Raw genomic sequence first — 23,582 nt, 5'->3', positions numbered from 1 at the left:
TCTCAGAGGGGATCTAATCCAACCCCCTCATTTTACAGGTGAAAAGACTGGGTGCCAAGGAGGTTAAATGATCGTGCCAAGGCCCCTCAGACAGTAAATGCATAATTGTTGGATTGCAGGACTGGAGTCCGTCGCAGTTCTGAGATGCTGTGGATTCTGATGAGAATCATGAAGAGAGAGGAGAGAGGCACAGGAGAAAGCAACAGTGAAGATGTACAGCAGGGAATATGATCGAGCAACACACACCAAGAAGGAACAGAGGGATGGAGACAATGGTGTCACATAAACACAGCCTAGAAGACCAGGAGGTGCTCCATGGTGACAGATACTACAGAGAAATCTAAAAGGACGGGGACTGACCCTCCCCGCTCCTCGCTGTGCTCTCTTGCACCAAACAGCAAATCAAATCCCTCCTCCACTTGTCAGGCCTTCAAATGCTTGGAGCCAAGTGTAAGGCTCCACCTGAGGTCTTCTCTTCTTTAGGCTAATTGTCCCCCATTTCTTAAACTAATCCTTTCAGGTTCCCAAAGCAGTCCTTTGGATGCTACCCCAAGAGGTTGCTCCACGATACCCCAGCTGTGTTCTCACCAAAGTAGAGTGGGAATAAGCATCGTTAAGTGCCTACCACAGATCAGTTACAGTGCCAAGTGTTTTTTATTACAATTTTATTATTAAAATTAAATTGAATTAATTAAAAATTATCATTTTTTATTATACTGTTATCTCATTTAATCCTCGCAACAATCCTCCGAGGTAGATGCTATTATTATCTCCATCATTCAATTGAGGAAATTGCGGCAGACTTGCCCAGGATCATAGTTGATAAGTGTCTGAGGATGGATTTGAACTCAGATCTTCCTGACTCCAGGCCCAGAGCTCTATCCACTGTGCCACCTACCTGCTTCAGAGAGACCATCACGTCCATAGTCCTGGAGATTGCGCCTCTCTTCGTGAAGCCTGAGGTCTCACCGCCAGTCTTGGTCTCTCACTGTTGATCTGTATTGAGCCGACGGCCCACCAAAAGCCTCTAGATCTTTTTGTAATGAAATGCTGTCTAGACTGTCTCCACGCCTCCACTGTTGCAATTGATTTTTTGAGACCAAGGACATCTTTTCCTTTATTGCTTTTAAATGTTATTTTATCAGATTGAATCCAAAGTTCCACCTTCATCCAACAAACTGAACCAAACATGGGGTAAATCTCCAACTCTGAAATTTGAACCATTTGTATCTTTTGTTGTTGTTTTTGCTAGGCAATTGGGTTAAGTGACTCGCCCAGGGTCACACAGCTAGTAAGTGCCAAACATCTGAGGCCAGATTGGAACTCAGGTCTTCCTGACTCCAGAGCCAGTGCTCTATTCACGACATCACCCAGCTGCCCCAAACCATTTATATCTTAATCAGTGAGAAAGAGAAAAAACACCTCATTAAAAGACTGAAAAACTCATAATACATTTGATTGGCATCTCCTCCTGAACCAATCTGTGCATATATGTTCAGTCATTTCAGTCATGTCTGACTCTTCATGACCACATTTGGGGTTTTCTTGGCAGAGATACTGAAGTGGTTGGCCATTGCCTTCTCCAGCGCATTTTACTAGTGAGGAAACTGAGGCAAAAGGGTAAAGTGATTTGCCCAGGGTCACACAGCTAGTAAGTGTTTGAGGCTGGATTTGAACTCAGGAAAATGAGGCCCAGCACTCTATCCACTGTACCATCTAGCTACATTTATTAAGCTCCATTACCTTTGGCTTTGTCTACTGGAGCTCTTTATCTCAATCTCTCTTGTCCATCATTCTGTTCCTTATGCTTATTTAATTATATGTATATTCATTGATGTTGATACCTCCGTAATAAGTAAGCTTCTTGAGGGCAGGAACTATTTCTTTTTTTTCTTTCCTTCTCCTTCCCTAATCAGTTCCTGACTTCCAAACCATGACCCCTCCACAGCTGATTCACGTGGGAACTTTCGTCACCCTGTTGCTTCCTCTCCCTGAAAGTGCCAACTACCCTATTCATACTACCAGCTCATTCATCATGTAATATCCCTCTGCAAAGCCCGTCCCTCCTTCTCCCATGGGTGAGTTCCTCCCGGGGCAGCGATTTTGTGGATAGGCCCAGGCTGGCTGGCTTTCATTCTCCTCCTGTTCCTCACTTCCTCTGGACTTCAAAGCCGTTCATTTCCACCACCACCAATTCCCAGCCTCTTTCAGCTTCCGTTTGTGGTTATCTTCTGACATTAGAATATAAACTACCGGAGGACAGTCTTTCTGCTTGATTTTGTATCCTCAGCGCTTAACACAATACCTGGCACATAGTGGGGCTTAATAAATGCTTCTTTCCTTCTTTCCTAGACTGTGCCTGATACATAGTAGGTCCTTAACAAAGGGCTTTTGAGTTTGCCTTCCACTAGGAGACACTGGAAGAATACTTTAGTGAGAGGAATACTAGAATGTTAATGATTAATTTTAGACCAATTACCTCCCCCCCTCCCAGGGCAGGGACTCTTTTACTTTTATTGACCCAGTGTCTAGAAAATATCGTCCTAGATCTAGAGCTAAATGGGACTGGACTTTAGGCTGGATAATCTAATCTAAACCTCATTTTACAAATGAGGAAACTGAGGCCCATTGAGGTAAATTGACCTGCCCAAAGTCACAGAGGTGGTAACTGTCAGGAAAAAGAAGTCCTCTGATTCTACAGTTCTTTCCACTGTCCTATGCTTCCACCCTATAATCAATCTATAAACATTTATTAAGCACCGACAATACGTCAGGCACTGTGATAAGTACTGGGGATACAAAAAGAGGCAAAGACACACAGTCCCTTCCCTCAAGGAGCTTGGAATCATACGAGGGGGACAATATGCAAAGAAATACGTACAAACAAACTATGAGCAGGACAAATAAGAAATAACTAGCAGAAGGAAGGTGCTGGAATTAAGAGGGGCTGGGCAAGGCTTCCTGTAGGAGGTTAGGTTTTAGTTGGGATTAAGAAAGTAAAGAAAGAAGCCAGGGAGGTCAGTAGCTGGAGCGGAGCTTTAAAGACGAGAACTCCAGGCACGAGGAACAGCCAGAGAGAATTCCCAGGGTGGAGAGAGTGTTTTATTTATGGAACAGCCAGAAGGCCAGCGTCACTGGATGCAAGAGTATATGTTAAGCAGTAAGGTTCAGGACCCTGGAAAGGTAGGTGGGGCTAGGTTATAAAGGGCTTTGGATGTCAAATGTGTTTGGTGCTGGAGGCGCTAGGGAGCCACTGAAGGTTTATTGAGTAGGGTATGCTGTCAGACCTACACTTTAGGAAAATCACTTTGGGCTGAATAGAGAATGATTAGGAGTAGGGAAAGACCCAAGGCAGGCAGACCCACCAGCAGTCTATTGCAATAGTCCATGCATGCGCTGATTAGAGCCTGCACCAGAGGGGTGGCAATGTCAGAAGGGAGAAAGGGACAAATTCAAGAGATGGTGCAAAGGCAAAACTAACAGGCCTTGGCAACAGCTTTGACTTGGGGGGGTGAGAGATACTGAGGAATTCTGGAGGACTCCTAGGTTGGGAGCTTGAGGGACTGGGAGGATGCTGTTGCCCTCTACAGTAATAGGAAAGGTAGGAGTCAGGGAGATTTTAGGGGGAAAGATAGATGCTTAATAAATACACCCTGAATTGAATTGAACTGAATGGATATATTTGTAATATTATAATGTATGTCAATAGGGCAATACAATTTGATTAACAGATATCTGCTTTACAGATGAATTTTTAAAATTATATTTAAATACATTTATATTTAAATATTATGTTTCTATTATTAATTATATTTAATATATGCTTTAAATTATTTAATATAAATGTTATATTTATATTAAATATATTTAAGTTATTAATTGTATTTAATATATTTAAAACTGTATTTTTTCAATGACAAAAATCTATTTTCTTTACATGCTACCTCCCCCACTCCCTTATTAGAAAAACCGACTCTTTTTACAAATACACATATTCAAGCAAAACAAATTCCCACGTTTGGCCATGTTCAAGAAATATATGTCTCCTTCTGCACCCTAAATCCATATGTGTTTACAGGTGACTCTTCAGGGCTGTAACTAGCCATCAGAGAAAAGCATACCTATATAGTAATAACCAAGCTTTCTATTCCTCTCCAATTATAGTTGTGAGTCATTTTCCAAGTTTTAAGCAACATGCTGTATTCTGTGAGTGTCCCTGGGCATATCTGTCACTCATTTTCTACATACAGGTGACATCAGTATGTTGTCTCTGGTGTTCATCCCAAAAGACAGCAGAGCAGCAAAAATGTCATGGGCCTTCTTGAAAAGATGCTTCCATCCCACCTGCCATCCATCCATCTGCTGCAAAAAGATCCTCTTGCCAAACCTGTCAGAGAGGAGTTCTGGGAGTCCTGGCCTGTCCAGAAGCTCTGAGAGAACGTTGCTGACAGACAACAGAGGCGACACATTTAGCATGATCAAACCCTGTCCTCTAATGTGACTTAAGGACAGAGAGAACCAGTTCTGTAATAATGTGCAAGAGAAATGGAGAGCTCAAATTAGATCCAGGAGGAAGGCTATTCTGCAACTGCAACTGAGTTTTTATCTTCTCTTGTCTTCATTCTGACACTACATTAAAGAGGCTGACATCCAATGTTCCTGGCGGTCCAAATCCAATTTTGAACCAAATGGAAAAGATCAGCTTCTGAAGACGGGGAATGAATTGGTTCTGCCAGAAGAAAAATTAACCCTGAAACAAGTTTATCTCCAGCCAGTCTCTTAGGATAACTGCCTGGTGGCTGTTTAGAGGGTCTGTTGGTCTGATTTTGTTTATTTCTTTTCTAAACTGAGAGAATTCAGAGATTGAAATGGCCAAGCTGTAAAAGGTATATATTCCTCTCTATATGCCTCACTTACACCCTGTGTTGACTCCTAGTCAAGATTAGTTAGTTAGAATTGAGATGGAATGATCCCAAGTAGCTCTTTTGTGCAACTTCTAATGCTCAAGCCACAAGCCATAAAAGACCAAACCAAGATGGGAGCCCATTTGCTGTTTCAATTCCCACCGTCTTGTAGTGGAGGGTTGGAAGTGGGGGTTGGGGGGGGGGAGTTACTATTTGTCCTTTGTTCTCAAAGAGGACCATGACATCAGGGAGGTGATGCCATGACTTACAAGTGAATTGGATTTAAGTGACTCTGCAAAGTCACCAGCCTGACTTTCTCCTCCAGAGCCATCTGGGTCCAGTGGCCAGATATGGATCAGAACAACTGGACATGGCCCAGGATGCAGGGTTGGGGGGGACCTTCTTAAAGCCCACATTCCCCATTCAGGTCCTTCTCTGGTGCTTTATCATGGAGCAGTCTTACTGGCTTCTTACTGGGTTCATACTAGGCTAGCGCAGATTGTAAACTGTGATAGGTATAACCAGCTGGAAAGGCTTCAAATCCAGGTTTGTCTGTTTTCTGAGGACCAATTTCTCTAAGATTGAAAGGGCTCCATCCCCAGGGTGGCTGTGAGGTGATGAATTTTCCAGACTCAGAGACTATCTACTAAGTAGAAGAAAGGTTGCAATCAGCATTGGCAGAGGGAGAACCCACACCAGTGAAATCATAGCTTCTTGAAATGTTGAAGAAGAGGATTTATTTTGTTTTGCATTTCCTAAAGGCTCCATGAAATCTCGCACTGGCTCAAGAAATACTACATGCTTTTGTCTGATAAAAAGCCTAGCCAAGTTCAGAAAGGCTCCTCTCCAGGCTGCCTGCAGGAGAGTGAATTTACGAGCCATAGTGACTCTCTAAGATTGTCTAAGTCAGTCAGTCAACTAGCATTTATTGAGTACCTGGTATGTGCCAGAACTAAATGCTGGGGATAAGAGGAAGTGTTAAAAAAAAAAAAACCCAAAAAACCATTGCCTGCTCTGAAGGAGCTCACAGTCTAACAGGGGAGCCAAAAAGCAACCAACTACATAAAAACAAAATATATGCAGGAGATAATCAACTGAGGACAGGTGCTGGGGTCAAGGAGGGCTGGCAAAGGCTTCTTGTAGGAGGTGGAACTTTAGCTGTGACTTGTCAGGAGCCAGGGAAGCTAGGAAGGAAGCCGGGAGAGGAGGGAGACTGTCCCAGGCATAAGGGGCAGACACTCTGAGAGAAAATGATTCATCAGGAGATGGAGTCATAGAGCTGCTGTGGTCTTTGAATGGGAACGGAAAATCCACTGCCAATAACACAGATCCCTGAAGTATTGAAACATAAGTAAAATCTGTGTGCAATCACCTAGCTGCTGCTTGTGGTCCTAGAAGACCACACCATTGAGCATGAAAATACTTCTTGGAGTCACAGGCTAAGGAATCCACCTAGCCTCATCAGTCTTCTCTCAGAAGGCATGGACCTAGGAGTTCCCAGTATTTCAGAATTGGAAGGGATCTGGAATGTCAACTTCATTATAAGAAGTGGAACAATTTGGGCTTCCCACAAGAATGTAGGACAAAGGTCACCAGCTCTACCTGTACCCTACCAGTCTTTAAATTATTATTACTTTCATTTTGTATGGGTTTTTTGTACTCAGCTCAAATTTATCTCTGAATATATTCTTGCCCTCTCCTCTACTCAACAAACCATCCCTTGTAACACAGTTTAGAAAAGAAAGAGAAAAAAGCAATTTAGCACAATCAACCAAGACAACAATGGTGTCTGACAATATACGTAATGCTCCATAACCGTAGCCCATCCTGCCATTTCTGCAAAAGGAAGAAGGTGCATTTTCTTTTAAAAAAATTTTTTTTTGTTAATTTATTTTGATGTATCAACAATCACTTCCATAAGCTTTTGAGTTTCAAATTTTTCCCCACCTCCCTCCCCACTACCCTCCCCAAGATGGCGCTCAATCTTATACAGGCTATACATACACATTCCTATTAAACATATTTTCACATTAGTCATGTTGTAAAGAATTAGAACCAATAGGAGGAACCACAGGAAAGAAGAAACAAAACAAAACAAGGGGAAAAAAAGAGCAAATAGCATGCTTCAATCTGCATTCAAACTCCATAGTTCTTTCTTTGGATGTGAATAGCATTTTCCGCCATGAGACCTTTGGAGATGTCTTAGATCCTTGCATTGCTGAAAAGGGCTAAGTCTATCAAAGTGAGTCATCGCGCAGCATGGCTGTTACTGTGTACAACGTTTTCCTGGTTCTGCTCACTTCACTCAGCATCAGTCCATTCAAGTCTTTCCAGGTTTTTCTGAAGTCTGCCTGCTCATCATTTCTTATAGCACAATAGTATTCCATTACATTCATATACCACAACTTGTTCAGCCATTCTCAAATTGATGGGCATTCCCTCAATTTCCAATTCTTTGCCACCATAAAAAAGAGCTGCTATAAATATTTTGTACGTGTGGGACCTTTTCCCATTTGTTTGATCTCTTTGGGATATAGCCCTAGAAGTGCTATCGCTGGATCAAAGGGTATGCACGTTTTTGTAGCCCTTTAGGGCATAGTTCCAAATTTCTCTCCAAAACGGTTGGATCATTTCACAACTCCACCAACAATGCATTAGTATCCCAATTTTCCCACATCTTCTCCAACATTTATCATTTTCCTGTTTTGTCATGTCGGCCAATCTGATAGGTGTAAGGTGCTACCTCAGAGTTATTTTGATTTGCATTTCTCTAATCAATAGTGATTTAGAACATTTTTTCATATGACTATAGATGGCTTTAATTTCTTCATCTGAGAAACTGCCTGTTCATATCTTTTGATCATTTATCAATTGGTGAATGACTTGTATTCTTATAAATTTGACTTAATTCTCTATATATTTTAGAAACGAGGCCCTTATCAGAGAGACTGGTTGTAAAAATTCTTTCCCGGTTTTCTACTTCCCTCTTAATCTTGGTTGCATTGGCTTTGTTTGTGCAAAAAACCTTTCAATTTAATGTAATTAAAATGATCCATTTTGCATTTATAATGTTCTCTATCTCCTGTTTGGTCATGAATTTTTCTGTTCTCCATAAATGAGGTACTTTTTTTAACTCTTCTCCAGAACCAAGCTTAATAGCAGTCAATAATCAATAAACATTTATTAAGTACCTACTATGTGTCGGGCATTATGCTAAGCACTAGGGATTTAAAAAGAGGCAAAAGATAATCTCTGCCCTCAAGGAGCTTACAATCTAATTGGGGAGACCCTCTGATTACACAGTGTTCAGTTTTGTTCTGTTGTTCTTTTCATTGACACTGTTGTAGATGCTGTATCTGAAGTTTTCCTGGCTCTGTTTATATCGCTCCCCATCAGTTCTTATAAGTCTTCCAAAGATTCTCTGAATTTTTCATATTTTTCTTATGGGCCAGTAATATTCTATTACTTTCATGAGTAGCAAGGCATTGGAAACAATGGTGAACACAAATTCTCCAACACCTGTCTACACAAGTGTCTAGCAGCTAAAGGACTGTATCTATACCTAAAAAAAAAAAAACAGACTCTCCCTCTCTTCATCCTAGAAGGAAAGGGAAGCCAAAATTTCACAAGAAATGATAAATGAGCATTGTTCTCAGGGTAAGATGGTATTTTGTAAAAGCAACCAGGAGAGAAGCAGTAAAGGTATCAGGGGGACCAGGGCCACTACTACTATTGCTAAAGCTAGATACAGTAAGGGCTGACCTATGCAAAAGTCACACAAAGGACTGCTGCTGTCTTGGATGAATCCTTTCTCCCTTGTTTTCTCTCAGGGCGAGTTCAAAGGAATTACTATCCCCCATAAAAAGCATAGTGAGTATCCAAGGGAAAAGTCATACCCCTGGTATGCCAAAGGGAAGAGCAGGAAAAAATGGTCCTACCCATAGGGGGCGGGGCCATCTTGGTGGCTTAGTTTTCCTACTAAACCTAAAAACTCTAACCACCAGTTATTTGCCAATTGATGAGCACTTTGCTTTGTTTCCAGTGCTTAGCTACTATAAAGAAAGTTTGCTCTGGATATTTTGATATTGATTAGATCTTTCTTTAACCTATTGGGAACACACACACACACACACAAATCTTGCATTAAAGTTTCATCATCATTTGCATAGCCTTATTACGATGGCCAGAGACATGACGAGAATTGAAAAAGGATAAATTTAAAAAAAAAGAAAAAAGAAAAAAAAGAAAAAAGAAAAAAAAGGATAAATTCAGCCCAACATAGCAGGCTGGGCTCAGGGAGTTGACATTGAGGGAAGCAAAAGGAATTCAAAAAACAGATTCAACTGAGGGAGTTTTAGCTGGGTAGACATAGCTGCAAGCCTAAATCACAAAAGAGTCAAAATATTTTGAAACCATTGGAAAAGCATACAAAAAAAAAATCAGAGAGTATTTATTAAGTGCCTACTGTATGCATGGGACTAGGCACTGGGGATAGAAAGACTGTAATCTGCACCCACACAAATGAAATCATAGATTGTTAAAGTGTTGGAAAGACAATTTTTTAAAAATCTCTTTTTAAAGTTTCCTTGTAATCATATGCTAGCTCAGGAAATAGCATGTGCCTGTTATCTGAGGACCAGCCTAGTTAATTTCAAAAAGGCTCATTATAAGGCTAGCTGCAGGATGACTAATTTATCACTCACAGCAGCTCTCTAAGACTGTCCATTGGGGCGGCTAGGTGGCCCAGTGAGTAGAGCACGGGCCCTGGAGTCAGAAGGACTTAAGTTCAAATCCAGCCTTAGACACTTGACATTTATTAGCTGTGTGACCCTGGACAAGTCACTTAACCCTAATTGCCTAGCCAAAAACAAACAAACAAACAGAAAAAAAAATAGGACCATTCACTAAGTAACAGAGGGCCCGTGAGCTATTAGTAGAAAGAATTTAGTCCTATGGAAATATAAGTAAAAACATTGCGCCATCCTTCACCTGTTACCATATCATTTCAGTGTGCAAATGGAGGGGGATAGTTGACTTCTGACCAATTTATTTCTGCCCCTCCTCCAGCTCAACTGACATAGTCAAGGTATAAATTGTCGTGTTTAAATAACTGTAAAAAAACCAAAACCCAGCCCATGATGTTTGATCCCTTTTGTTGTTTCAGTCCTGTCTGACTCTCCCTGACCCCATCTGGGGTTTTGTGGCAAAGATACTGGAGGGGTTTGCCAATTTCCTTCTCCAGCTCACTTGACAGATGAGGAAACTGAGGCAAACAGGGTTAGGTGACTTGCCCAGGGTCACACAGCTAGGAAGTGTTTGAGGCTGGATTGAAACTCAGGTCTTCTTAGCTGCCTATTCATCCTTTTATGAAGTACAACTAAGTTCTTTGAATTAGAATGGGACCCTAGACTTTGGCCAAACAGGGATTTTTGTTCGTTTATTTGCTGTGGCTTTGTTCGTTTTGCCTTTCTTTCAATCCTCACCACTTAATTCAATGCCTGACACTTAAGTGAACAGGTCATAAATGCCTATTGATTGACCGATTGTACTATCAACCTTCATCTAGGGGGCTGACCTTACAAACCAAATTGAGAAGGACTCCAAGGGGAGTGATACACTGCAGGGGCCTTGTGCAGGATGTATTCGGGTCCCTTGTGTATGTATAGAGACCTTTTGTCAAGATTCCCCACCCTAGCCTCTCCTTCTTGGATGCCCTAGTGAATCCTGCAAGGATCCACTAGAGAAAAATGATCATTTTCCCTTCTTTTGTTTTAGACTGCAATTGGGCAGCTCATTTTCCAGTATGTTTCCTTTACAGGTCGAACCAATCTCTCTGAGATAAGTTTTGCACGATCGAATGGCATTCCTATTTTCATTTTGAATGTGGAAGCTGATATGAGTAGCGTGGATGTTGAATCCCTAAATATTCGTGCAGAGTGATTCACCTAGAACACGTTGTGGGAGCTCTTCCATACCCATTTCTTTGTCTTATTTTGCTCTTTTTTTTTTTGGTCTTATTTTACTTTTGAGTAGGCCTAGACTTCTTGCTTTATTGTGACATGAATCCAAATATTTCCTCTGAAATTTTTACAGCCCACAGTTCCATAAGAGAAGGTTTGCCTAATGGACTAGAAACCCTGAGTAATCCACCCCAGGAGCTTGTTCTCTTCTGGGGAGTCTCATACCTCTTTGAAACCTTCATGAGGTTACTTGATTTTCATTTTGTTAGAAATAGGCTTGACACCAAAAATTTAGTATCAAGAAAATTTATTATAAAGAAAGTCCAGAGGATTTAGACGTTTCTGGCCAGAAGCGGGCTCCACCCCTCTTAAGGAGGGGTGGTCCCTGAGTGCAAGGGCAAGTGGGCTTTTATGCAGTTGAATTCCTCGAAACTTGCCAGGCCGGGATTGGTCCATCCCTTCTCAGGTTACACCTTTCCTTACATGTTTCCCCTTGATATGCTCAAGTATGTTCCCCCTCCCTTGGTCATACGTCCCATGACTCGTTAATGAGGCTCTAATTTTATGCAGGGTGTGTCAGATAATAGTAATGAAGCTCATTAAGGAGGCACACTAACATTTTTCAGATGTCCTCAGGTTGACCCTAACTGGTCTGAGCTGGCTCGACCCTTATCTTGATTTTGGGGTCTTTATGGAACCATCAACTTACTTTTTATCGGCTAAGCCCAAGCCCACCTACGATGTACTGTAATACAGAACATTATTTTGCCATTTAGGTAGTAGGGCCCTTTAAGCCATGGAAAGCAAAAGTTGATGCTTAATCTTGCCCCAGACCTCTTTCCTCCTAAATCTAAACAATAGCGAAATGTACTCTCGTGTAGCTCAGCATAGCCCATACCTCCAACGCAAATGGAAAGAAAGCTTGCAATATAATTGCGTTAGATAATTATGTTTATACTAGAGACCAGGACACCTGGTCTGGTTTGTGTGATCTCTGACCCGTAATAATGGGGTGCTTGGGTGCTTGTGCTTGTACTTGTGCCCCAATTTCTCCCTAGTCTCGGAAACACTGTCTCTAACAACCACTCCCCAGCCCAAGGACACTGTGCCTAGCAGTTATTCATGCATGGGCCTCAGCATGACCCTTATCTCTCTCCCTGGTACAGCTACATAGAGCTGGGCTGCTCAGCCCCAGCCCTCAGATCATGTCTCTGGAAGCCTCCCAATTCCTCAGTAAGTTCCTGTATTGTGAGAAAGCTTTCCCTTGTTGCAGAGCATTCTCTCATCACGACAGAGGGAGAGGGGTGTCCTTGACCAGCCCAAGAATTCTTCCTCTTGCCGGACTTCAAAGATCCATCCCCCTCCCTGTCCTGTATACTCCCTGCACTTTCCCATCCATAGCCCCAAAGACACCTGCATCTTTGGATTACCTCATCAGTGTTCCTCGCATTTCTTTCCCATGCTCTTTTCTATATAAACCCTAGCTCGACCCCTGATGGGGGCTGCTTGATTTGGATGTAAATACCCCGGCAGCCGCGCGCTAATAAGTCCACATCTTAAATTACGCCTGGATCTCAACTCGCTGATTTCTTGGTACAACAGTACTACTTCCTGGAGCTGTTGTTCTTAAATGTCTGCATTATTCTACCTGTGGAAACATAAGCCCTTCTAACTCTAACACATTTGAGCTAGCCTGTTATGCTAGTGAGGCATGAATTTAGATTTCTGGTTGGAATGACCTATGTGCTATAGGGGTCCACTAAGGGAATTTCAGGTGCCCAGTGTGTGTGTTTCGGGGACCCAGAGGAATTTTCACCTAGGACAGTTTGATTTCTCACCTAAAGGTAAGAGGGTGACTTCCAATTAGCACCAGGACCCAAATCCCCACGGGGAGAGCCTCACATGTTCTGGGAGCTCTGTAAAAACCAGTCTTTCTGAGGAGGAAAGGTTTTCTTTTCTTTATTGTCTATGTCTTGGGGCAGACATTGGCAGGTGTATCCTATGAGAAATTTGCAAAATGATGTCAACTGCCCAGAGATAGGCTAGAGGGCCCTCTTAATGCAAGAGGGATAGGGCTAGCCTCTCTCACCTCCCTGGACCCAGCAGGCCTACACAGTTACATACTAACAGCCTATAAGAATTTTATAAAATTATGTTTCTTCAATTATATTATCATAGGGGCAGCTAGGTGGTGCAGTGGATAGAGCACTGGCCTTGGAGTCAGGAGGACCTGAGTTCAAATCTGACCTCAGACACATAATGCTTACTAGCTATGTGACTCTGGGCAAGTCACTTAACCCCAATTGCCTAGCAAAAACAAAAACAATTATATTTTAATATATTTGGGGGATGAGTGTAATCCCCAAACTCATTAATCATGGTGGGCCTCTACCTTCATTAATTTCTGGAATGTTTAAGTATGTCAGTCAGTCAATAAACATTTATTAAGCATTTACTAAGTTCCAGGCACTGTGCTAAGTTACTGGGGATACAAAAAGAAGCAAAAGACAGTCCCTGACCTCAGGGAGCTCACAATCTAATGCTGCATGGACTTTCTTGCATTAGAGAGGAGTACTTTAAAAGATAATGCTTGAGCTTCCCTATGTGAATGAAAAATAGCTATCCAGAATTTGGAGGGGGCAGCTAGGTGGCACAGTGGATAGAGCACCAGCCCTGGAGTTAGGAGGACCTGAGTTCAAATGTGACCTCAGACACATAACACTTACTAGCTGTGTGACCCTGGGCAAATCACTTAATCTCATTGCCTAGCCAAAACAAAAAACAAAAACAGAACTTGGGGCTACTTTGCCAAAAGTGACCTAGCTGATTTTCTGGGCCCAGCAAATGTTTAACTTGGGGGAGGAAGGAAAAAGTTGGTCTCTAAGGAGTACATGGAATACATATGGGGGAGTAAGGTATGAGAAGACTGGAAAGGTAGGAAGAGGCTAGGTTATAAAGGTCTGAATGACAAACAGAGCAACTTTGTATTTGACCCTGGAGGCAATAGGAAGTAACTGGAGTTTACTGGGTAGGGGGGTGGCGTGGACAGCTTGTGCAGTCTCAGAGATGGGAGATAGAATGTTGTGTAAGAGGAAAAGCAGGAAGCCTGGTTTAGCTGGGCCAGGCTGCCCTGGCGCAGGCCCCCATCACCTCACCCCCTGGATTACTGGAACAGCTGGTGGGTCTGCCTGCCTTGAGCCTCCCCGAACTCCGGTCCATCCTCCATCCAGCTGTCAAAGAGATCTTCCTGAAGTGCAGGTCTGACTGTGTCACCCCCAAACAGGGCTCTTTATCCTCTCCAGGATCAAACATCAAATCCTCTGTTTGGCATTTAAATCCCTTCATCGTGTGCCCCTCCCCTCAACTTTCCCAATTTCTACAGGAAGTCTTTCTCAAGCCCTCTTAACTCCAGTGCCTTCCCTCTGTTGATTGTCTCCAACTTCCCCTACATAAGCTTATTTGTACATAGTTATTGGCACAGTATCTCCGCCATTAGAATGGGACCTCCTTAAGAGTAGGTGTCTTTTGCCTTTCTTTGTATCCTCAACTCTTAGCATAGTGCTGTGAGGGATGGCTCACAGTGAAGTTCCCTCATTCGTATCTCCCTGCTACACTCTTATCTCCCTGCTTCACTCCTCTCTCTCTCCTACACTCTGCCTGAGTGTGAGAGATGGCCTGCGGTGCAGTTCCCACACGCCTAAGTTTCGTTTCTCCAGAAAGCCTTGAGTTAAGTTTCTATTTTCCCCGATAAGTTTCTATTTCTCCAGCCACGCCAGCATGGGTGGGGGAGCTCAGTTGCCTGGTCGCTCCTACTTCCTAGTACACACGTGCATCTAGTCCAGACATGGGCATGTTTGCTTCTATTGAGTATTAGCTGCCGCGTTTAGAATGTATGCCCTGAGTACCCAGTCAAAGGAGAAAGGGGTAAGAGAGTGGGAGGAGGCATTGAGTTAGGGGATAAAAAGCCAAGGGTGCGGCTCCCAACTCGTACTCTCTCCTGGCCTGGCCGGCAATGGCGACTAGGGGCGGTACCCTTTCTCGTGAGAAAGAATAAAGACTTTTTCCGATCTCTGATTCAGACTCCAAACTCTTGATTTCGGTGGTCACTGTCCCACACAGTGCCTAGCACGTAGACACTTAATAAAAGTGTACTGTCCAACTGGGTCAGATAGCAAAATTTAGTATTAATTACATAATTATTTATTATGTTATCATGCACTTATTTATTGTTAGTTATATAATTGCTTATATAGTGCAATATAATCAGTGCCGGGGAGTGCTTAGAGCTTGGTTAGGCATCAAAGATACCAGGGTCATCCACTGCATCTCCAGCCATCACCAGTCATCTTGACTCTGTCCTGCCACTGGACTGTGATGACTCTGAAAAACAGAGTGAGGCTGGTGACTTCGTGCATCTCTGCCTCACTTAAACATAGTTTATGCCCGAATCAAAAGACATCACCCATACCGTTTTACCATGTTTGCCTATCTCAAAGTCCTGTGGCAACAGGAAAGTGATGAGGCAGCAGGTATGGAAACACTGGGAGCTGTGGTCACAACCCTGCCCACACGCAGCCCCGGCTATAAGGTAATCTTTTCATTGGAAGCAGCAGTGGGATTCAGCAGTCCCCTGGGTATCTGAGCAGCCTTTTAAGGGCTGCACTGCTCATCTCCTAGTGTGAGGAATGGGCTAGAAAAGGTGCCCTAAAAATCATCTGCTTACTCCACACTAGAATGATTACTGCAGCAGGCGGGGATCCCACTCCATGGTCGAAACACAAAAAAAGGTACAAAAACATCTGCAAGGATGATCCCACTCACCATCAGTACATGGAATGTGCACACACTTACAGATAACACAAAATCCAGTAGACTTGAAAGACGAACAGTTCTTGTTGCAAGAGAACTCAGCAGGTATCATATCCAAAAAGTAGCCCTGAGGGATATAAGGCAGGCCAATGAAGGCCAGCTTACTGAAGTCAGAGCTGGATACATGTTTTTCTGGAACAGCTGCAGTGAAGAGGAATACTGAATTTGGTGTAGGTTTTGCCATCAAAATTAATGTAGTCAAGAAGCTTGTATGCCTGCCAAAGGAGTGAATGATAGACTCATGACAATGTGATTGCCACTTGCAGGAAAACATCATGCCACCATCATCAGTGCCTATGCTCCCACTTTGATGAACCCTAATGAGGTCAAAGAAAAATTCAATGAAGATCTGGAGACTTTAATCATCAACGTGCCAAAAGGGAACAAATTTATAATTCTGGGTGACTTTAATGCTGGAGTAGGCTCAGACTACCAGACTTGGGAAGGAATCCTAGGGAGGAATAGAGTTGGAAGCCACAGCAATGGTCACTTACTACAGAAGACTTTTGCATCTCATAACCTCATCACATCATTTACCTAAACGCAATAAAACTTCATGGGTGCACCCTCACAGCAAACATTGGCATTTAATAGACTATGTGACTGTAAGGAGAAGAGACAGACAAGATGTGAAAGCAACAAAGGCAATGTACGGTGCAGCGTGCTGGACTGATAATAGACTTATCCTCTCCAAGCTAAATATTCATATTCAACAAAAGCAAAGGCCCCAAGGCAACATGACTACCAGAAGGATCAATGTCAATACATTAGAGCGCTTCTCTGAGTGGGAACAGTTTGTTGCTAATTTGGAGGGAAAGTTGAGCCAACACACAGTTGGCAACAGTGGAGCAGAAGAGGAATGGGCAACTTTCAGAGATTTGGTGCATAGCACTGCGTTTCCTCATCTGGGTCAGAATAATCGCAAACATCAAGACTGGTTTGATGAAAATGATGGGGAAATTCAGAAGCTGCTAAATGAAAAGCAAGAACTCCATAGGGCTTACCAGCAGGATAATGCATCCATCTGTAAGAAGGCAGCATTTAATTCCATCAAAAGTAAAGTACAATCGAAGCTTAGAGAGATGAGGCATTCTTGGCTCAGTAAGAGGGCAGGTGAAATTCAGTTTCGTGCTGATAGTAACAATCCAAAGGGCTTTTCTGATGCCCTGAAGGCTATTTATGGGCTAAAGACCTATGATGCATCTCAGCCACTCAGTGCTGATGGGGCCACATTGATTAGTGATAAGGATGTGATGATCCTAGATAGATGGGCTGAACACTTCCATAGTGTTCTCAACAGACCATCATCAATCAGTGATGAAGCCATTGACCATTTACCTCAGATTGAAGTCAATTCTTCCCTAGCTGAAGTTCCAACTGAAGAAGAGGTTTTGAATGCCATTAGGCTCCTTTTGTATAGCAAAGCATCTGGTGCTGATTCTATTCCATATGAGATTTAGAAGGGGGGGTCCATTTCTCATACAAAAGCTAACTGAAATTTTTCAGGTTATATGGCAAAAGAAGGTTATCCCCCAGGAGTTCAAGGATGCTTCCATTATCCATCTCTTTAAAGGTCCTAAATAGATTGTCCTGTGACAATCACAGGGAAGGTCTCTCTCTTAGACATTGCTGGCAAGATTCTTGCCAGAGTCCTCCTTAATAGGCGAATCCTTCACCTGCAAGATTGTCATCTACATGAAAGCCAGTGTGGCTTCAGAAAGGGCCAAGGAATGGTCAATACGGTGTTTGTTGCCTGACAATTTCAGCAGAAAGGCCAGAAGAAGAACAGAAATCTGTACACAACATTTGTAGCTCTGATCAAGGCCTTTGACACTGTCAGTTGTGGGGATTTATGGAAAATTATGTCAAAAATTTGCTTGCCTAGAGAAGTTCATCAGTATTGTATGTCAATTTCATGACAGCATGGACAATACTCTTGTGATTTCCCAGTCACCAATGTAGCAAAACAGGGCTGTATATTTGCTCCCATGCTTTTTAGTGTGGTATTTTCAGCCATGTTGTCAAATACCTTCAATGAGAATGAACATGGCATCAAGGTCAACTTTTGTACTGATGGTAAATTCTTCAACTTGAAAAGGCTACAAGCCAAGACTAAAGTGGAGGGAGTGTTGGTGCATGATTTTTTTGTTTTCAGATGATTGTACACTCAACGCAGCCTCTAAAGCTGAGATGCAACAAAGTATGGATTGATTCTCCACTGCTTGTGCTCATTTTGGCTTAACAATTAACACCAAGAAAACATAGGTGTTCCGTTAGCCACCACCACACCATCCACATGTAGAACCATCGGTTACAGCAAATGGAGAAGTTTTGAATGCTATGCATAAGTTCACTTACCATGGTAGTACACTTTCCAGGGATGTACACATTGATAATGAGATTGACACATACGTTGCCAGAGCTAGCTCAGTGTTTGGGAGGCTCTGAAGGAAAGAGTGGGAGAGAAGAGTTATTAGACTACCTAGCAAACTGAAGGTCTTCAGAGCCATAGTGCTGACCTCATTATTGTATGCCTATGAAACCTGGACAGTATATCAGCACCACGCCAGGAAACCGAATTGCTTGTATTACAAAGATTCCGAAGATCACCTAGCAGGATATCAGACACTGAGGTCCTTCCTCAAACTAAATCGCCAAACATTTAAACTCTACTACAGAGAGCACAAGTATGATGGGCTGGCCATGTTGTTCAAATACCAAATGGACACTTGCCAAAAAGACTATTTTATGGAGAACTCCTGCAAGGAAGGTGCTCACGTGGTAGTCAGAAGAAGTGATCCAAGGACACTCTCAAGGTCTCTCTGAAGAACTTTGGAATTGATCATGTGACATGGGAGACACTGGCACAGGACCTGCCTAGCATGGCATGCCCACATCAGAGAAGGTGCTGTGCTGTATGAGCAAAACAGAATTGAAGTAGCTCAAAAGAAACATGAAATGTGCAAATTTAGAGAATCCACCCCAAATGTTCGCATGGATTATGTATGCCTGAACTGTGGTAGAGCATTCTGAGCTCATATTATTCTGATCAGCCAGTCAGATGCACTGTAACTTGACTCTAACATAGTGATGTCATTTTGGTCCTCTTCAAGAATTAAGGATAACAACCAACCAAACAGTTATTTATTAATATTATTTATCATATATAATAATTGTACATGGATGATTACATATTTTGATATGTAATTATACCTTGATATTATTATATAATTAATAACAATAGAGTTTATCATGTAGAATATATTATTTATTTTATATTTAATTATGCATTGATGTTTATCATACATAATCTGATGCATAATCATATATCTACACTTGATTATATTTGATATAATTATATGTTGCCATTTTGAATATAATTTATATTATCTATTATCAAACATAATGCAATTACTATTTTCTATTACTATGATAGGCCCGGAAAGGTAGGTTCCTAGGATTGGCTGAAGCCAAATTGCAATGAGCTTTTCCTGTTAAACAGGCGTCTGTGGTTTGCTCCTAGGGCCTGTACTTCTGCAGTATCTCTTGGGACTCCATATGGAGGAAAGACAAGCTGGAGAAGGGAGAGGCTGAGGTAGGGCTGGAGAACAAGGAGGCAGCTATTTCAATAGCCTAGGCTAGAGCCTGAGCCAGGGCGGTGACTATGTGATTGGAGAGAGGGGGCAGATGGAAGAGATGTTCTGGAGGCGCTGGATTTGGAGGAAGAAATTCTAGGTCTCAAATTCTGGTTCTGTCACTCAATAGCTGTGTGACCTCGGGTCTCGACATCTGTAAAATGAGAGGGTTGGCCTAGATCTCTGATGTTCATCCCAGTCCTACGCTGTGCGACGACAGCATTCCTGCTCATAAGCTGCTCCATGGGGTCCCTAAGATTTTCTAAGATTCTTCTTCTCCCCAACTCTCATCTCTAGTCCCCGTTCTCTTTCCTCTGCCCCAATCTAAAATGGCCACCGTCATGGCTTCAGTGCCATGGGCCAGAATGAACAAAGCAAGGAAGGTCCATGCCCAAAACAAAGATGGCTCCTCCTCCCCCCAACCCTATGACGGCTTGGAGGACTTTCTAGCATTCTCGCAGTTCATCTTTATGCCCATTTCCGAGCCCTTCTAGCCGCCGCTCTCCCTTTTGGCCTCCGGATGGCGGAGGCCCAATCGCTAGCGGTGTTTTCAGGGTTGGCCCCTCTCCCCGGATCGGATCAGCTGATGGCTTGGCGATGTCTGTTGACAGCGGAGGTGGGCAGAGCCCAGGGCATCCGGAGAACAAGCCCGGCCGCCCAGGCCCGAGCAGGAGCACAGCCTCGGGGCCCCGGGCTCGAGCCAGGGGCGCAGGCGCAGTGCCCGGCGCAGGCGCAGACACAGCTGCCGACCCCGACGCAGCCTCGCTGGACCGAGGCCGGGCCGGGCCCGGGGGGAGCGTCTGACCCGTAGCAGGACGGAAGGAGGAAAGGCCCGGGGGCTGGAGGAGCAGAGGCCGAGCCGGGCCCGGGCCCGGAGCTGAGGGAGGGAGCCGGGGGAGCGGCGGCTCTGAGGCGCCTCCCTCTTCGGGACCGGGCGGGGCCGATGTGAGGCCGAATGGAGCAGCCCTGGGGGAGGCTGATCCGCCTGGGCGCCGCCGAGGGCGAGCCCCCGGTGCTGCTGCGGAAGAAGGAGTGCACCATCGGGCGCAGGAAAGGTGAGGAGGCCCCAGCCTGGGCCGCGACCCCTCCTCCCTCTCTGGCAACTCAGCGAGCATTTATTCAGCGCTTACTGGATGCGCCAGGCCGGGGAGGGGAGGGAATGCAGGCAGAAACAGAAAGAGACCCTGCCCTCCCAGAGCTTCCGTTCCAAAGAGGAAAGGCCCGATAAGAGGGAGCCTAGAAGCAGGGGGACAGAGACCTGGCCCCCAATTCCACTGTGGACTGTAAGCGCCCAAATCATGGAGCACTTATTAAGCGCTTACTGTGTGTTCCTGGCCCTGCGCTAAGTCCTGAGTTTACAAACAGAAACAGAAAGAGAGCCGCTGCCTTCCCGGAGCTTACATTCAGAAGAGGAAAGTGCACCCATAGAGGGGAACCTGAAAAGCAGGAGTGGACGTGAAGGGACCCGCAGAAGTGTAGACACGCGGCCTTTTCCTGTTACACCCATTAGACTGTAAGCTCCCTGAGATCAAGGACTGACTTTATGCACCCAGAGCCTCACAGAGCGCCTTTTGCAGGGTAGTTTAGTAAATGTTCCTTGAGTGACACTTAGCTAGGTTCGCGTGTAATCATGAGCCAGTGACTTTTATTTCCTTTCAAGTTTTCTCATCTGCAGAATGGGGATCAATCAATTAATCCACAGACGTCTATCAAGTGCCTACTGCAGGGGGTGTTCCGAAGTCTTAGCTCAGTTGTAAGCTGTTAAAGCTTCTTGGCAACTGAGAAACATCATGGGAGTGCCTATACATACCTATGTATACATATATATCTATATACATATGTGTGTTGCTTTGCATGTTGTGTCTCCTGTTAGATTGTAAGCTCATTGATGACAGGGACTGTCCTTTGCCTCTTTTTGTGTCTCCAGGCTTAGCACAGTGCCTGGCACATAGTAGGTGCTTGATAAATGTTGACTGATTGATTCAAGTCCTACCTCTGAAATATGCTGCCCATTTTTAGCCTCTTGGTGCTTTCACTATCTCCTCCCAAAGACCAGAGCAGGTGCTAACTTGAATTGGTGGAGGGAGTTTGCTCACCGAAGTTACCTCTGCCAGTGAAACCACCTACCCCCAGGCCACTCTCTATGTGGTAAGAGTTGGGAGTACCACTGTGAAGAATGAAATCATTCCTACTCCCCAGGAGTTTACATTCTAACAAGTATCTATAAGCGTGTAAAGAGTCAGTACAAGTTAATCAAACGAGGACAAATTGGTGGTTATTGAGTACTTCCAGACTGTTGGAACCAGGAAGATTAGTGAGTTGAGTCATGTGGGTCTTTTGAGCCACTGTATGTACGTAAACAGTATGACTGTATTTTAGGACTAAGAGTCACCTTCTGACTTGTACTTGTATTTTGAATGAAAAGATGAGGATTCCCCAGTGACATCTCTCTTTGAGTGTAGATGGGTCTGGAAAGTAAAGGGGTTTGACTGTGCAGTCCATTCCACATGGAAAACCTGTTTCATTCATTGTTCTGGCTGATATTTGTAGAAACTGTCGCTCAGGTTTGTCCTGTAGAGCTTGTGGTTGGCCTGAAGCCTTTGCTCACATCTTCCCTTTCCTCCCTGCTGTTGTTATTAATTGGCACACCACTATGGACTGCAATATTTTACTTGCTTTAAGAATTATCTCAAGCCTCAGAAGAGGCCTACCAGGGTATAGGTGTAAAGGAGGAAGTTTTTCCTCTTAAACGTTCAGCCTAGTCAGTTAGTTTTTTGAAGTCCATTGCTTCTGATGTCTTCAACAGTAAAACATGGGCCAATTACAGAATGATCACTCACCCAGTCAACAAGTGTTTATTATGAAATAGTCCCTACTTTCAAGAAGCTTACATTCGAGCAGGGGAAACAAGTACACGTAAGAACACATACGGAACAAACATGCAGTTAATAAATGCAAAATGAGCTATAAGGTAATTAGAGCACTGGCAGTGGAGAGGCTCAAGAAAGGCTTCATGCAGAAGAGGATGCTTGAGCTGCATCTTCAAAGAAGAGGGGGAGACAGACGTAAGGACACTCAGGGCCAAAGTACATCTGTGAGAGATAGAGGGTTGCGTGCTGGAAACAGAGATAAGACCGACCAGTGTAGCTGGATCTCAGAGTACAGGAAAGGGAGGTACACCCAGGGAGACTGGAAAGATAGGTTGGCCAACAGAACCAGATGAAAATGTACTTGGGAAAATGCTTAACAGAATAAATAAAAATACAGTACAACATAGATAACTTGCATTCATGGTTTTCTAAGTTAATATTGTCTCTCTTTGAGTTTGACGCCACCGTGTTAGGGCTTTAAAAGTTCAATGGAGGAGTTTATTGTAGAGGCAATAGGAGGCCTTTGCATTTGGTTGAGCAGGGGAGAACTTGGTCACATCTGTGTTTGAGGAAAATTACTTTGGCAACCTTAAACTGGAACAGGGTGATCAATAAGGAACTTGTAATAAACCAGGTAAGAGGTGAGCAGTCCTGGAGGCAGGCAGTGGTTGGATGCTCAGAGAAAAGGAGTCAGATGAAGGAAGACCAAGAGAGAAGCAGCAGCATTGTCCATTGATTGGATGTGTGGCGTGGCAGAGAGTGAGGAGTGTGGGAGATAGCCTAGCTTAGGTAGGGAAGCATTTGGAAGGGGGTGGGATTTAATGGGAACAATGATTTTACTTTCAACCATGTTGAATTTAAGATGACTCACGGTTAATTGTGGTTAATGTGACACAGCCACTCACTAGATTGCTGCAGACCGTACCAGAGATAGCAGGTTTATGATGAGGTCCTAAGTAACCTCTTAATATTTGTAGTCCTTTAGAGGTAATGTGCCACCCTTCTCTTAACCCTTCAGTGTGTCAGAAAACTGAAACTCAGAGGACCCAGGCAACCTACTGAGTGTCAGGGACAAGCTTTGAACTCCCCATGCAGTGCTCTTCTCACTATATGATACGTGGTTTAAAGATAGAGGAGGAGAAGGGGAGAGAGGTAGGAAATAATTTGGACTTCAAGGGCAGCATGATAGGTTCTGTTCATGAGATGATGTCTGTGGGCTGGCTTAGGAAGGCAGCTGACATAGTTTTGAGTTGTGTCCAACCATGTTTCCAACACTAAATCATTTCCAAATCAGTTTGACATTTTCTTTTATACTTGTCTTTAGAAATAATCTAACTTAGCTTT

At 43.6% G+C, this 23,582-nt stretch overlaps 1 protein-coding gene across 3 annotated transcripts in view; it reads left to right on the top strand.

The window, feature by feature from the left end:
- The first annotated feature begins 19,977 nt into the window (after positions 1-19,977).
- The window catches only part of CHFR (checkpoint with forkhead and ring finger domains), a 39,525-nt gene continuing 35,920 nt past the window's right edge, over positions 19,978-23,582 (top strand). Inside the window, exon 1 of one of the 3 annotated variants that reach the window (XM_021004320.2) lies at positions 19,978-20,423. In XM_021004320.2, coding sequence (XP_020859979.1) covers positions 20,324-20,423 — 100 coding nt within the window. In that variant the 5' untranslated portion in view covers positions 19,978-20,323. The remainder of the gene's footprint in view (positions 20,424-23,582) is intronic. The other 2 variants (XM_021004321.2, XM_021004319.2) reach the window with 2 other exon arrangements.

This window comes from Phascolarctos cinereus, unplaced genomic scaffold (assembly GCF_003287225.1).
Source record: "Phascolarctos cinereus isolate Bilbo 61053 unplaced genomic scaffold, phaCin_HiC Scaffold_4;HRSCAF=312, whole genome shotgun sequence".
Lineage (NCBI taxonomy): Eukaryota > Metazoa > Chordata > Mammalia > Diprotodontia > Phascolarctidae > Phascolarctos > Phascolarctos cinereus.
This window is presented reverse-complemented; position numbering and strand designations above follow the sequence as displayed.